At 34.4% G+C, this 15,713-nt stretch overlaps 2 protein-coding genes across 2 annotated transcripts; one reads left to right on the plus strand and one right to left on the minus strand.

Moving 5' to 3' along the window:
* The first annotated feature begins 4,759 nt into the window (after positions 1 to 4,759).
* On the plus strand, positions 4,760 to 6,990 carry LOC141393644 (protein rolling stone-like). Its single transcript, XM_073966960.1, has 6 exons — positions 4,760 to 5,105; positions 5,624 to 5,752; positions 5,819 to 6,032; positions 6,096 to 6,197; positions 6,278 to 6,464; positions 6,764 to 6,990. Exons 1-6 carry the CDS (start codon positions 5,007 to 5,009, stop codon positions 6,945 to 6,947), a joined length of 915 nt encoding a protein of 304 aa, XP_073823061.1. The 5' UTR covers positions 4,760 to 5,006; the 3' UTR covers positions 6,948 to 6,990.
* Positions 6,983 to 10,109, minus strand: alien (COP9 signalosome complex subunit 2 alien). Its single transcript, XM_073966959.1, has 6 exons — positions 9,945 to 10,109; positions 9,657 to 9,851; positions 9,475 to 9,600; positions 8,940 to 9,421; positions 7,311 to 7,643; positions 6,983 to 7,252 (listed from the first exon to the last, which is right to left on the minus strand). Exons 1-6 carry the CDS (start codon positions 9,996 to 9,998, stop codon positions 7,108 to 7,110), a joined length of 1,335 nt encoding a protein of 444 aa, XP_073823060.1. The 5' UTR covers positions 9,999 to 10,109; the 3' UTR covers positions 6,983 to 7,107.
* Positions 10,110 to 15,713: the final 5,604 nt, after the last annotated feature.

Below are 15,713 nucleotides of genomic sequence, written 5' to 3' on the forward strand. Positions count from 1 at the left end.
GACCAAGTATACAGGGAGAAGGCTGGTCAGATTTGAACAACGAACCTGGCTGCAAGGTATCAAAGGCAATCTGACACAACCTCTCCAAACGGAAGACAAGTTCTGTACTCTCTATGAGAAAACCCGACTTGAAACTAATGGTTGGAATAATCACGGCACACTGCAGAATAAGATCAATGACCTACAAATGGGATAGATATGACTCCACGGACTACTGCAGATTATGCGAAGATGAAGAAGAAACAGAGACGATTGAGCACTTATTATGCCGTTGTCCAATGCTCATGACCAGGAGAATTCAAACAATGGGTGAACATACAACAACATCTCTGACAACATTCTGTCAAGCCGAGCCGACAACACTGCTTCTTCTCGCCAAGGGTCTGAAGAGGCTTCAACATGAACGAAATACAGCACCTTAATATGGCAAACCCTCCTCACTCGCTCTCCTATCTAAAATAATTTCTCAATGTCTTTCAATCCATAGTACTTAACTATTCTTACTTCTTACCTCGATACCTTCTATGCAATTTATTTCTTTTCTTTTCTCCAACCCACACTATAGGATGAACACAATGGACCATAAGGTCTCCGTGTGGAGTGGCTGTCCAACACGACAGCTGCGCGTCCTTTAAACTAGCCTACATGGGAACCGTGCGAAAACATCGACCTAGGACTGTAATATTTTTGTTACAGAGTTTTTAGGTCACTAGGACCAATTGATAAAAATGTCAGTTCAATGTATTATCTAGAAGTATTTTTGTCACACCTTTCCTTGTAAGTGCCACCACTGTGGAATGGCTTCTTTTTTGGATATATGTTGGGCGCCATTTCTACTCTGAAATTGGGTGCATCGGAACTCCTCCCAAGGCTAAAGAGTCAGTGAAATATTTGGTCACAACAACGGATGGTTTAGGTTGATATGATAAATGTTTGACCCATACACGACCTTTATTTCCAATCAACTTTAATGAATTTATAGGAAATTTCCCTAAGTTCTGATATCTTTACAAATTATAAATCACTTGAAATTGTTCGATCAATTAAGCCATCAATCGCTCTGATATTAACATATTTTAAACATTTATCATAATTAAATTTCTAGACAAGGGCTTGTTGTTCCCTTTCTTTTTCGGGCAAACATACCAATCAATGATCAATCCGATATCAGTGGCTACTGATTATTGACCACTTGCCAATTATGCTGACACTCGATGACACTTTCTTTGTGACCGCTTGGTTGGGTGAATGAAAAATTATGGAAATTTAATAACAGATTGAATTGTTTAATTGATTTCCACTGACACTATCACGTTGGACACTGGGTAACACGGGGAAACAATGGCACATAACACAGTTATTAGAAATTGATGGGAGTCGGAATGGTACCATTTAAGAGAATTATAGCTTGAAAGCTATTGTCGCTTAGAAAGAATCTATTCATAGCTATTACTGTTCAGAAGTAGGTGTAATTTCTTCGCAGCCATTTGTATTAAAGCCTTTCTAGTGTCTACTGAAAGTGCAGTAACATTAAACAAATTGTCTGCCACTGTATGCTTTGGTCATCGTTGACATAAGATGTTCTGAGAAAATTTGTATATCCTGGTCATTGACTTGCACAACTTTATGATATGCAAATTAATTTAATAAGAATGAATTTTGATTTCCTTTGAAGTTCAACGAAAGCATGGGAAACCGGCAAAACAGTAAAAGGATAGAAACTGCACACCATCATTTAAGAAAAATAAAGGCGAGGGTTTAATAACATTAAGTCTTCACAGCTTTCTGAAGGCCTTAGGGCATGGATTTTTTCAATAATTTTATACAGCTTCCTGAAGGCCTTAAGGCGTGGATTTTTTCAATAATTTTATACAGCTTCCTAAAGGCCTTAAGGCGTGGATTTTTTCAATAATTTTATACAGCTTCCTAAAGGCCTTAAGGCGTGGATTTTTTCAATAATTTTATACAGCTTCCTAAAGGCCTTAAGGCGTGGATTTTTTCAATAATTTTATACAGCTTCCTAAAGGCCTTAAGGCGTGGATTTATTCAATAATTTTATACAGCTTCCTAAAGGCCTTAAGGCGTGGATTTTTTCAATAATTTTATACAGCTTCCTAAAGGCCTTAAGGCGTGGATTTTTTTAATAATTTTATACAGCTTCCTAAAGGCCTTAAGGAGTGGATTTTTTCAATAATTTTATACAGCTTCCTAAAGGCCTTAAGGCGTGGATTTTTTCAATAATTTTATACAGCTTCCTAAAGGCCTTAAGGCGTGGATTTTTTCAATAATTTTATACAGCTTCCTAAAGGCCTTAAGGCGTGGATTTTTTCAATAATTTTATACAGCTTCCTAAAGGCCTTAAGGCGTGGATTTTTTCAATAATTTTATACAGCTTCCTAAAGGCCTTAAGGCGTGGATTTTTTCAATAATTTTATACAGCTTCCTAAAGGCCTTAAGGCGTGGATTTTTTCAATAATTTTATACAGCTTCCTAAAGGCCTTAAGGCGTGGATTTTTTCAATAATTTTATACAGCTTCCTAAAGGCCTTAAGGCGTGGATTTTTTCAATAATTTTATACAGCTTCCTAAAGGCCTTAAGGCGTGGATTTTTTCAATAATTTTATACAGCTTCCTAAAGGCCTTAAGGCGTGGATTTTTTCAATAATTTTATACAGCTTCCTAAAGGCCTTAAGGCGTGGATTTTTTCAATAATTTTATACAGCTTCCTAAAGGCCTTAAGGCGTGGATTTTTTCAATAATTTTATACAGCTTCCTAAAGGCCTTAAGGCGTGGATTTTTTCAATAATTTTATACAGCTTCCTAAAGGCCTTAAGGCGTGGATTTTTTCAATAATTTTATACAGCTTCCTAAAGGCCTTAAGGCGTGGATTTTTTCAATAATTTTATACAGCTTCCTAAAGGCCTTAAGGCGTGGATTTTTTCAATAATTTTATACAGCTTCCTAAAGGCCTTAAGGCGTGGATTTTTTCAATAATTTTATACAGCTTCCTAAAGGCCTTAAGGCGTGGATTTTTTCAATAATTTTATACAGCTTCCTAAAGGCCTTAAGGCGTGGATTTTTTCAATAATTTTATACAGCTTCCTAAAGGCCTTAAGGCGTGGATTTTTTCAATAATTTTATACAGCTTCCTAAAGGCCTTAAGGCGTGGATTTTTTCAATAATTTTATACAGCTTCCTAAAGGCCTTAAGGCGTGGATTTTTTCAATAATTTTATACAGCTTCCTAAAGGCCTTAAGGCGTGGATTTTTTCAATAATTTTATACAGCTTCCTAAAGGCCTTAAGGCGTGGATTTTTTCAATAATTTTATACAGCTTCCTAAAGGCCTTAAGGCGTGGATTTTTTCAATAATTTTATACAGCTTCCTAAAGGCCTTAAGGCGTGGATTTTTTCAATAATTTTATACAGCTTCCTAAAGGCCTTAAGGCGTGGATTTTTTCAATAATTTTATACAGCTTCCTAAAGGCCTTAAGGCGTGGATTTTTTCAATAATTTTATACAGCTTCCTAAAGGCCTTAAGGCGTGGATTTTTTCAATAATTTTATACAGCTTCCTAAAGGCCTTAAGGCGTGGATTTTTTCAATAATTTTATACAGCTTCCTAAAGGCCTTAAGGCGTGGATTTTTTCAATAATTTTATACAGCTTCCTAAAGGCCTTAAGGCGTGGATTTTTTCAATAATTTTATACAGCTTCCTAAAGGCCTTAAGGCGTGGATTTTTTCAATAATTTTATACAGCTTCCTAAAGGCCTTAAGGCGTGGATTTTTTCAATAATTTTATACAGCTTCCTAAAGGCCTTAAGGCGTGGATTTTTTCAATAATTTTATACAGCTTCCTAAAGGCCTTAAGGCGTGGATTTTTTCAATAATTTTATACAGCTTCCTAAAGGCCTTAAGGCGTGGATTTTTTCAATAATTTTATACAGCTTCCTAAAGGCCTTAAGGCGTGGATTTTTTCAATAATTTTATACAGCTTCCTAAAGGCCTTAAGGCGTGGATTTTTTCAATAATTTTATACAGCTTCCTAAAGGCCTTAAGGCGTGGATTTTTTCAATAATTTTATACAGCTTCCTAAAGGCCTTAAGGCGTGGATTTTTTCAATAATTTTATACAGCTTCCTAAAGGCCTTAAGGCGTGGATTTTTTCAATAATTTTATACAGCTTCCTAAAGGCCTTAAGGCGTGGATTTTTCATAAGGCCTTAAGGTGGATATTTTCAAAAGGGCTTTTAAATTTTTGTCTCTTCTTAATGTTTTGTCCTTGTTGGCAAAAAAATAGGGTTTGGGAGTAAATGTATGTCATTATTATAATGACAAGTTGAAGGTCATTTTGAAAAGGCCAAACTTGAGAAAAAGTTTAAGTAAAATTTTATTAATATATTAGCATTTTTACCAAAGTGTCATTAAATGTATGTCATTATTATATGACAGTTGAAGGTCATTTTTAAAAAGGCCAAACTTGGAGAAAAAGTTTAAGTAAAATTTTAATTATATATTAGCATTTTACCAAAGTTCGTTTGTACTTAACGCATATTCGTATCCTTTTTTAAATATTCAATTAAGGTATTCACCCTGTCCAATTATGGGAACCACAACATATTGTATTTAAAACAGTTTAAAAAGCAGGGGGGGGGTATATATTATTGAAATATTGATTACATTGATTCCAAGCTACCACCCTAATCATACCCCCTCCCTACTCAATTACCCATAAAGAAGAGACAGAGAAAAGTGAAAGGTAATCATTAGTGTTCGTATTACTGTTTGAAAATGTCCAACCAAGCGCCATAAACAATAAACGCGAATGTAAATAGTTGTAGCTGGTAATCATATCATTGTTATAAATGCTCCGATAACAATCAAAATATCGAGGCGCATAAACCAACAATTTAAACTATTGACATTATAACAATGATCACAACAACAATTTGCACAATCGAGAGAGAGTAATTGTTGATAAGAACTTTGTTTGATTTGCTAAAACAACTGTTATGGATATCTTAGCCAGACGGTTATTCCATCAGTTAACTGGCAATAGGCTAAGAGTGAATTGTGGTATATTTTGGGGTGCTGTTTGGGCTGTGTTAAAGGTAAATTTGAAAATGTTTTACGTAAATTGTTACTGTTGATTGATTTGATGAATGAATGGAGTGCTGTGGTTAATCATCCTTTCGCCGAACCCATTGTATTGCAAGTAAATTATACACAAAAAAATCTAAAAAGAAATTTTCAATACACAACATATTCTGGCTGACTTCCGAAACGTCAGTTGCATTGTATTGGTGCATGAAACTAGATGTTCTTATATCGAGTTCCCCACAACTGCAATTTCAAAAATTAATCTAGTATTGAACTCGATGTCAGAAACCCTAGTTTCATGAACGAATACAATGCAACTGACTTTTCGGAAGTCAGCCTCTTTTTGCTACAAAAAGAAACACTTTGTCACCGCACGCTATCTACTCTCAGTTTATGATTTGCACAGCAAAAAAGCTTTGAATCTCGAATTTTCTCCATTGCTTGAAGTATCTCACTGAGGGGAGCTTAACTCTAGGCATTGTTTCCACGTTTCAAAAATCCATTTTTATGTGCTTTCATTGCGTTTTAGATGAATACCACCACAGACTATAGTAACAATAGTTTATGTTATCGAATATTCCATCCAATTATAAAAGAATTTAAAAAGCATCAATTAAGTTTATACCATGAGCCGTCGGATGATTTTCTCAAATCCCAGGTAAGTAGGAATTCTATAAAGAAAAATATATCCATTATTAATCTATTCTATTACAAAATTTCCTAGTGGCAAACTTCACAAAAATCCTACTTATGGTTAATCTATCGTTGGGGTTTAGCGTTGTGTTTTGGTGTGGGTGTTTTGGGAAGTTTAATCCAACAATGGAATGACGGGACATGGTTTATTTATCTAACCGATTGGGGGTTTTTACTGTGCATGTACATAAGTTGGTTTGGTGCTATACTAGTGACAATTTATCACTTTAATCCAACATATTTTGGTGAGTAGTTTTTCTTCATAGCAGATATAAGAGGATTATTAAAAAACGTTTAATATATTCCAGATAATAAGAGCAAAGTTTTCAAGTTCTATTGGTGTTCCCATTGGTGTGTTTTGGTTGTGGCAACGGTCATAACCTTTATGTATTGGTTATTTATTTATCCATGTAAGTATTGCGACTAGGAGATAAGTTTATGACTAGCTGAGCTGTTGCCTATTTAACATTCTATTTTGCTCTCTTTCCAGATGATAACGCTAATGCCTCGGATTTATACAATCTATGGGCCCATGGTTTCAATTCAATATTAATGGTTTTGGATCACATGCTGGTTGCATTCCCAACACGTTTAATGCATTTTGTATATCCCCTAATATTGGGTTTAATTTATGCCATATTTTCGTTAGTTTACTACCTAGCTGGAGGTACTGATATGTGAGTATAAAAAGTATGCTATTCGCCTACTTTTCCAAATTTCCCAAGTTTTTGTAATTGGATGAAAGGAAAGATGGTACTACATAATATTAAAACGAAGTCGTTTTCCTTAGCAAATTGCAGCTAAAAGAAATCCAATAAGCCCCTTGAAATTTATGACTGGGGTCTTAGCGAATTCCTTAAGATTTCCCTCTAAAATATACCTACATAAACATAAAATATTTTTTAATTTTTTAGATCCACAGAGTACTGAAAGTAATATTACTAACTACCATTGTTTTAATTCTTCTCTTCCTCAGGTATGGTAATCCTTATATCTATGAAATTTTGGATTGGAATGAACCCGGCTGGGCAACCCTAATGATTCTGGGGTGTATGCTGTTAGTTGTAGTTTTTAGTTTTCTATTGTTTTGTTTATATAAATTAAGAAGATTCCTGTATAACAAATGTTGTTCCAGCTCAAAACTTTCAATAAGTGCCTAGAAATACAAAAAAAGAATAAACACTCCATCAAACGGTTTCCAAATACAAGACTTCAAGTTTATTTGGGTAGGTTTAAAAAAACGTCGTGCTGCACACACACTCATTTCTACGAATAGTATGTCGATAAACAATGTCGTATTGTGGGGGATGTAGGCCTGTCTCAGGCCATTTTATTGATGACTGCCATTTGAAGAGATTGAATTTGGTTGGACCATTTGTCGATGGCATTATAACGAGATCCTGTACTATTTTCTTTATCCAATTGTAAAACTTGATTTACTTGATCAATGCGTCCCTGGATCGTACTGTAAAGAGGATAATATAATATTTTTTTGGGAAAAAAGCAACCTTTTTAGAATTTACTTATCGAGTATACAAGACACCAATAGACTTTCAACTTCTGCCGGTTCAATATTCAGTGCATTGGCAATAAAGGGTATAGCAATATTTTTATAGGGTCTTATCAATTTGATAAGAACTTGTGTGCGTATATTCCTCAGTAGATCTTCAATGTGTTCACGTATAAAAGGATCAGCCATAATGTTACTACGATTGGTGCGTAATATCGTTTCAAATTCATTAATGTCATTATTTTGATAGGAAACTACCAAATTGGTCATTGCCAAAATTTCGGGGTCATTTTTATAGGGCTTGGCTTCCTGGGAATCGAAAGGATTAATACCGGATTTCATGAGCCTGCAAAGGAAAATGGGTAATATTAAAAAACGATATTTAATAGATAGGGAATTTCATAATACGGATACAAGCGGAAGAGCTTTTAACAGTCTTCTTAAAAAAAATAATTGTCAAGATCTTCTATAGACAAACTGTTTTCTATGTTCCCTTCACTGGACAGAAGACTTTATTGAGGCCTTTTATAAAAGAAGGCATACTAAAGAGTTCCACAGGCCGAAGATCTTTTTAAGGTCTTCTATAGACAAAGGTCTTCCATCGACTGTAGACCTACTTAAATCCTTATAAAGACAGAAAATTATCTAATGGACTTCTACAGACAGAAACCTACTACGGGTCTTCTTAATCGAGGCTTCCAAATTTCTTCTATAGAGACCTTCTAAAGAACTTCTTTGTATGGAAAAACTTGTTCTATAGCGAAAAAATCCATAAGGTCTTCTAAAAACGGAAGACTTCTAAATAACTTATTTATATGGAAAAATCTCTTCTATAGAGAAAAAAACCGTCATAATGTCTTCTATAAACAGAAGACCTTCTAAAGCTAATACAAAGACAGGATAGCTAAAGTACTTCTATAGACAAAAGACATTTAAAAGCCTTCATTCGGCTGGAGAGAGATGGCGTTGTCATGATTTTCTACAGACAGAAAACCTACCAAACAAATTCAATGACAGAAGCCTTTTAACAACTTCAAGAGAGGGAAGACTTTCTAAAGGGACATGTTCTTGCGTCTGTAGATAGAAGACCATCTAAGGTTCTTCTATATAGAGAATACCGACTAAAGGAGCTCTATAGAAAAAAAACTTCTCAAAACCTTTTTCTTTTTCTATGAAGATAAGGACTTCTAAGTCTTCTATAGACACAAAACTTTCAAAAATCTTCTTTAGTAACTCCTCTCGGAAATATCTTGTTTCAAAACTAAAAATTCAAAAAAAAAAATCTGTCTTTAGCCTCCCTTTTAAGATTTTCTCCTATGTTTAGTAGCAATTTTCGGCGAAGGCAACAAAATTGCCTTCAAAGTTATAAAATTTGAATAGGTTGCTAAAGGAAAAATAAGCCGAAGGAACATCTCCAAAATTTCTTCTAAATAAAATGAAACATTTTAATAGGCATTCTAAAGACGAAGACCTTGTAATGGATTCTACAAAAAGTCTCCTGTACATAATACTTGTAGAAGTATCCTATAGTTCAATAAGAACTTTTTTGTAGAGCTATAGGTTTGGCCCTCAAAGACGTTCACAATGCCTTAATTTTTTATAAAAAAAAATTATCGAAATGTGTATACAAATTTCTACTCACATATTTGCCAATACTAAATATTTCAAACATGTTGTCCTCCTCGGCGAACCCGATTCATCGTAATTTTTAAATGCTTCAAAGAAGTCGGTGTGAGCCTTTTCAAATTCACCCTCGCGCAAATGCATTTTACCGCCACACTCCCGTATAACACCCATAATCAGAGGATGTGGTATGGCCGACTTGATGTGTAGCGATTGTTCGTAGAGGGCCTTTAGCTTCTTGTTATTCTTTTGGACGGTATACATTTGAATTTCCAAGGCATAGATTTCCAATAGTTGTGTACCCTTTTTCAAATCATCTTCCCCGTCATCGGTTTGGCATGACAGGTGTAGTTGTTTTAGGATTTTTTGCAGTTTACCAAATTCGTTGCGATCAAAATAAAGTTTACCCAGTTTGGTATTTGTTTTAAACCACAAGCGGTCATTTTTTGCATCCTTTAATGCCTCCAATGTGGTTTCGTAGAAATTTTGCAATAATTCCATCTGAAAATTAAAGCCTTCTATTATCAGTTTCTCTTGATTGTAGTCATACATACATTTTTCGATGTGGAGATATAATCCAATATAGAATTGATGGACTTTTCCGAGTGATTGCGTGTCACGGCACTCTTAATGTATGTCAATAATTGTTTATATCTAACCATCATCTCTTCGTAGTTGTTCTGCAAGCAACATAACCATAAATCGTGGGAACATATCATTATCTTCTTCCTCTTACCAATTTAAAATTTATTTTTATCATTTGCTTCAATGCCTTAAAGCCCCACTCCCCCTTTTCACCATTCTCCAAATCCAACACTTTTTGGAATGAGGCCAATGCCGCTTTAGGATCATCTTCCTTCAAGGATTTACTGTTATAGTATTGATTTTCCAAATCAACATCCGGCTCTGAATTACTGTCTTCGGAATATTCCTGCAAAAAAGATCAAAAACAAGCAATCGAACCAATTGCAATTTTTTGCCGGCTTTTGTCGAATGCAGGCTGTGCCTGGATTTAATATCTCACCAATCCATAATCTTCATCATCCTCGCACATGAAATCATCATCGTTATCCGACATTTTAATAGTATATTATAAATTTGCTTTTTATAGAACAAAAATAAAATTCTTTGCAAATTTTTTTTAGCAATCAAGTCGATTGTTTCGTAGTAATCGATGAAAAAAAATCGAAAGAGATTTGTAGATAAAAAATGCGGCAGGGATCCACAAGTTGAGTTTCGATTAACCGATTAGTCGAGTTTTTGTGTCGATTCAAGTTTGGCGACAACGAAAAATTTGACGTCAACGCAAAACTTGAAACGACCACCAATTTGTTATTATAACTGTGTTCCAGAACTAAAAAGTTTTTACAATGTTTACACCTTTTACACATTTTTCCTTCATTAAGCTGAAAACACATACAACGTTTGGGTAAAGTTTTGTGTCGTTTTGGCCGTTTTTACACTGTTGGGCATGATGCCGAAAAATTCAAATTCATTTGAAATATATGCCGACAAACAGATAAACGCTGGACTTTGGTATCGTCGTCGCCCTGTTGTTGTTGTATCTGTTTTCAGCTTTACACCAAAACATGGCACATTTTATATGGGAGTCGTTTACCACTTCTGAATCTTTTACCGTTTAATAAAGTACGGAAACAGGCAGTCTGTTTTCGACTTTAATCTTATCTAGCTGTTAAAAACTTTATGACTGCTCCAGAACCTGCAAGAATCTACAAATCTTTACTACAATAACAATTTTTCTTTTATGTTATCGAAAAAATGTAGATTCTTGCAGTTCTAGAACAGGCCATTTGTTCATTTGTTGCATGTTTCAAAAAATTAGGGTGTGTTGATTTTGACATTTCTGGTAGATAAATTTTTGCCTTTCACATACTTTTTGAAGAAATGTGTGTGGGAAGCCATCTTTTTAATTATTTGGTCACACTAGAGAGGTTTCATTGAAACAGTTTCATGAATCAAGAGTTTCTAGGTAGAGTTCCATAAGCCCGGTCCACACTAGCGTGAATTTCATTAAAAATTTTCATGAAATTAGGTGTTCTTAAATCAACCTCCCCACTACAGTAATTTTATGATTTTACTCTACTATGGAAGTCGATCTAGAGACGCATTATTTCATATCAAAATTTTAGTGAAATTACTGTGGTGTGGCCCGGGTCATACTAGAGTAATGCAGTTTAGAACTCGATCTAATGCTTGGTTTACATTCGGCGTCGTTTCGTGATTTCGAAGGCGTTTCGTGATTTCGCGCGGAATCAAGCAAAATTTATCATGATTTCGCATACAAAAATGAAATCATCTCATTTCATGATTTCAGCGAAATCAACATCGAAATCACAGTACACATGATATACAACCTTGCTTTTGTCTAGAAAAGTACCAAAAGTTGCAACACTTTTCACGTATCACAATAAACAAGGTAGATGTGCGAATCGCTGCAACAAAAAATGTTAGTATCAAAATTTGTAAACAAAGTGAAAAAATACTAAATTACTTTGTTACAATGCTATTTTTCATTGTGTTCCCGTACTTTTTTAATGGTAATGTTAGAAAAAAGAGCGAATCGTCAAAAATTGCTTCCCCATACAAATTTCTTAAAAAATACGGGAACGGAAAAATTACGGAAATTGCAAAACCTCCAGCAGAAATGTCAAAATCAATGTATCAGCTATAATATTCAATACCAATGAACATATGAACATGCTTGCTGCTAGTTTCTACTAGGCCAAAATTGTATGGCAGAAAACTGGAGAAGAGGGTGTTATTTTTGTTTAAAGAGAAGTGCAAGTCTTGCTAGATTTCGGAGTACGGGAACGCATTTTTAGCACTAAACGGGAAAACTACTGCAAGTACTAATATTTTGCAGGTTCTGAGCACAACTTTTATCTATCAAAATTTATTATTATGATGTCTCAACGATAAAATAATTTTTTTATTTTTTCATTTGTTAGTACTATACATAATTAATACGATATATAGATAATTTTACGATAATGTTCGAAATAAAGTTGTAAAGTTCTATATTGTCGTACATTTTTGATGATTAATTCAATTTACAATAACTTGTTTTGAAAATTCATGTTCGATCAGCTGCGCATATGCATCTACCTTGATCAGTGTGATATGTTTGAAATCAACAAAAAATAAGTGTAAACACTGGGGTGTATTTCAGGATTTCGTGAAATCCAGTTGATTTTGGAGCGCAAGTATAAACTTGGCATAAGAACTGCTAATTTCAAGAAATTATTTCATTGAAATCGCTCTAGTGTGGATCGGTACTTTTCTAATGGCTTTATCACACCATAGATGTGAAAAAGCATATGGTGTGATATAGACATTAGAAAAGTACTGCAACGGAGCAGTTGTCCCTTTTGACTTTTCTTACAAGAAGATGCTCTCTATGTCCCATTTTACATTAGGCGAATTTACTTGCGGCAATTGTCAGTTTGTAGGTGAGAGAGGGTGCTGAGAGGCAAAGGGTTACCATATGCCTCACCTCTCTCTCCTACAAAATGACAATTGCCGCAAGTAAACTCGCCCAATGTAAATTGGGACTAAAGAGGGGTACACACGATCAGTTTTGACTGTCGATTTTTCGGAATTATCGATAATTGTCAAACAGTCCAGCAACCACAAAATATTTTGTGGTTGCCTGATGACTGACAAAATTGAACGGCCACACTGGCAAACAACCGATTATTTGAGCAAAACTGACAGTCAAAACTGATCGTGTGTACTCCACTTAACTAGAAAATTGGTTTGATTAATAATAGGCATGTTCGATAACTTCGCAAGTAAAAAGTATTTGTAAGTTCTTGCAACTACTTCTCATTTCTCTTTTACTGAACATGTTTGTTATCGAACAGCATTTTGTAAAAGTTTGTACAAATTTGTAAAAACTTTTGTGTTATCGTACAGACCTAGTATTATTTATTTAATATATAATATATAATCAAAAACAAAGCTCCCAATTACTAATAAAATCGCTCTGACTTTCCGACGGCGTCTTAAAAAACATTGTGGCCCACAAATATTCCGTCGTCTGCTTCACACTTCAGTTCACCTAATCGCATTATTCAATTCAATTACTTTATTGTTTTTTTTTTGTTTTGTTGTAATGAAGTGTTGGGTACTTTCTGGTTCTCCCAGGTTGCAGATTGAACACAAATTGCTTACATCAGATCTATGAAAGTTGTTGTTTAAACCCAGCATGCCAGCTCTAGCTCTCATTATGTACGATATTTGACATTGTGTATATTGATTATTGCAATATGTTGCGCCTGCATCTGGATCTAAAAATTTATAAATACGTTGTTCACTTTCTTGTGATTTAAAACGATGTATCTGGTAGTTTTCTTTTTTTTATTTCCAATATTAACTTTTGACTTGCGTTGTACCAGTTTTCCTTATTAACATTAATGTACTGGTTTTCAATATTGTAGGCGGTTAAACAATCTCTAAAGTTTTTGATTGTCGAGTTCGAATAGTAATTTTGCCATGTATTTTAGATGAAAAGAGTATGTATATATAAACCCTGGCTCATAACCAGTTTCAAGAGCTAAGACGTAGTTCGGTGTATTTTCTGGCAGTCGGAGGAATCGTTTAATGAAAAATCTGTAAAGTTTTTCTATGTCTAAAAAGTACATATTTCCCCATATCTGCGGTCCATAGCTCTGTCAGGAACATTTTCTACTTGGCTGCCATCGAAATGTTTGGTTTTCCTATAAAATGTTTCCAAGTTGCATTGAGACAAGATTTAGCGGCATCGTTTTTCATTGCTATATGTTTGGTGAATGACAGTTTTGGTGTTAGTAAGATTCCGAGGTATCTATATTCATTTACGACTCTTAGTTCCTTTCCATTATAATACCATTTATCGCTTGTCGTAACGCCGCCATCTTTTCGGAAAATCATAATCTCTGATTTTGTTTTATTTAATTGCATACCTCATTTTTCGCAATATATTTCAAGTTTATTTATCATTTGTTGTAATACTTGAGGATCATCTGACATAATTACAATGTCATCCGCATACATCAATAGTCTAACATTTATCTCATCTATGTGTAGACCACCCTCAAGAGCATCATGTAGATCATTCAAATATAAGGAAAATAGAATTGGCGATAATAAACAACCTTGTTTTACCCCAGATTTAGTTTCAAAGTAGGTTGAGAGATTTTCTCCTGTCCATACTGCAGATTTGGTATTCATATATACTTTTTCAATGAAATATAACATTTTGTTGGATAAGCTAGATTCGTGTAATTTATATATTAGAAGACTTCTCGGGACTCTATCGAAGGCTGCCTTGAAGTCGGAAAAAAATGCGTATACTCTTTTATTTTCATTCATCTTAAAATTAATTATTGACATCAGATTGAATACTTTGTCAGCAGTCGAGTATCCTTTTCGAAATCCCGATTGGTACTCATTGAGGATTTGTTTTGCGTTTACCCATTCGGTTACGCGATTATTGATCATTCCCTTCATAATTTTTGCTATACAATTCATAAAAGATATCCCTCTATAGTTACTGGGATCGTTAGGATCACCTTTCTTATGAATTGGGAATATAATGCTTGTGCGAAACATATCATAATCATTGTAGCCATTAAAAATGTTTGTGAATGAACTACACAGTTCTCTCAGAAAATCATTTGTTGCGTGTATAAAGAATTCATAAGGAATTTTGTCTTCCCCAGGGGCTTTATTTTCTTTGGCAGATTTAAGAATTTGTCTTATCTCCGTCAGCGAGAAATTGCAATCTAGGATCTCATTTTGAATCAAGTTTTGTGCATAAACTACTTCGGGAGATTGTATATGAGGGTTCAAAAGTATATAAAAAAAAGTCCTTAAGGGCATCTGCTGATAAAGAGCAGCCAATCTCATTATGTTGGTTCCTTAATTCTTTAACCATAGACCACCATGCTTTGCTATCCACTATTTCATCCAATGTGGCTTCGATTCTAATGTAGTAGTCCCTTTGTTTCTGGGCACAGAGCAGTTTATATTGTTTTTTTTTTTTTTTTTTTTTTTGTATTGCGTAAGTTTCTCTGTCTGTGAGATCCAGCGTTGATCTGAACTTATTTAGTTTTTTCGTCATTCTCTCTCTTTCCTTAAAACATTCCTTATCGTACCATATTTTATTGAACTGTATACGTTTTGTTTTGTAAGTATTCGATGGATATGATTTCGCGATCACTGAAGTGAAGTCACACAGCTTCGCACCATTTTTTAGTGTATCTACGTTTCTTTTTAGTTCTTGTTAGTAATATTCTTTATTTTTATGTTCCCACTTCAATTTTGGTAGTAATTTTAATTTTTCTGATTCAGCTTGTCCAAAATGGGATGCTTTTATGCACAAAGTAATTGGTAGATGCCCTGACCAAATATGATTGAGTACTTCGAAATTTTGAATAACATCAACTAAGTCCATCGAAACCGCACAAAGATCAATTACTGAACTGCCGTTTCTGTTTATTAAAGCAAATGAGCCAGCAGATCTTCCATTGAGTATAATAAGTCCATTTTCATTGCAGAATTCTACATATTTCCGCCCATTTGTTGAAATTGTTTTATCTTTTGATTTTCTTGAGTGTGTAAGATATCTCGATAATTGAGGCATTTCATCTGGGAGAATCTGCTCTTCTCCTATGCGTATGTTGTGATCGCCAATAATCGCATTATGCTTTCCCCCATTCTCACCCAGTTATTATTGTTTTGGTTATTCATATTTATCGTCTAATTTATATTGTCTTATTCATTCATTTCG

The sequence above is a fragment of the Musca autumnalis genome, unplaced genomic scaffold (assembly GCF_047663935.1).
Source record: "Musca autumnalis isolate F117 unplaced genomic scaffold, ASM4766393v1 scaffold_2, whole genome shotgun sequence".
Lineage (NCBI taxonomy): Eukaryota > Metazoa > Arthropoda > Insecta > Diptera > Muscidae > Musca > Musca autumnalis.

Excerpts from the sequence above, each read along its gene's own strand:
- LOC141393644 (XM_073966960.1), top strand. The coding sequence starts at position 5,007 with ATGGATATCTTAGCCAGACGGTTATTCCATCAGTTAACTGGCAATAGG. Across the intron at positions 6,033-6,095 it reads CTTTAATCCAACATATTTTG|ATAATAAGAGCAAAGTTTTC; the intron begins GTGAGTAGTTTT and ends AATATATTCCAG. Across the intron at positions 6,198-6,277 it reads TTGGTTATTTATTTATCCAT|ATGATAACGCTAATGCCTCG; the intron begins GTAAGTATTGCG and ends CTCTCTTTCCAG.
- alien (XM_073966959.1), bottom strand. The coding sequence starts at position 9,998 with ATGTCGGATAACGATGATGATTTCATGTGCGAGGATGATGAAGATTAT. Across the intron at positions 9,852-9,944 it reads ATGATGAAGATTATGGATTG|GAATATTCCGAAGACAGTAA; the intron begins GTGAGATATTAA and ends TCTTTTTTGCAG. Across the intron at positions 9,601-9,656 it reads TAAAAATAAATTTTAAATTG|AACAACTACGAAGAGATGAT; the intron begins GTAAGAGGAAGA and ends TGTTGCTTGCAG.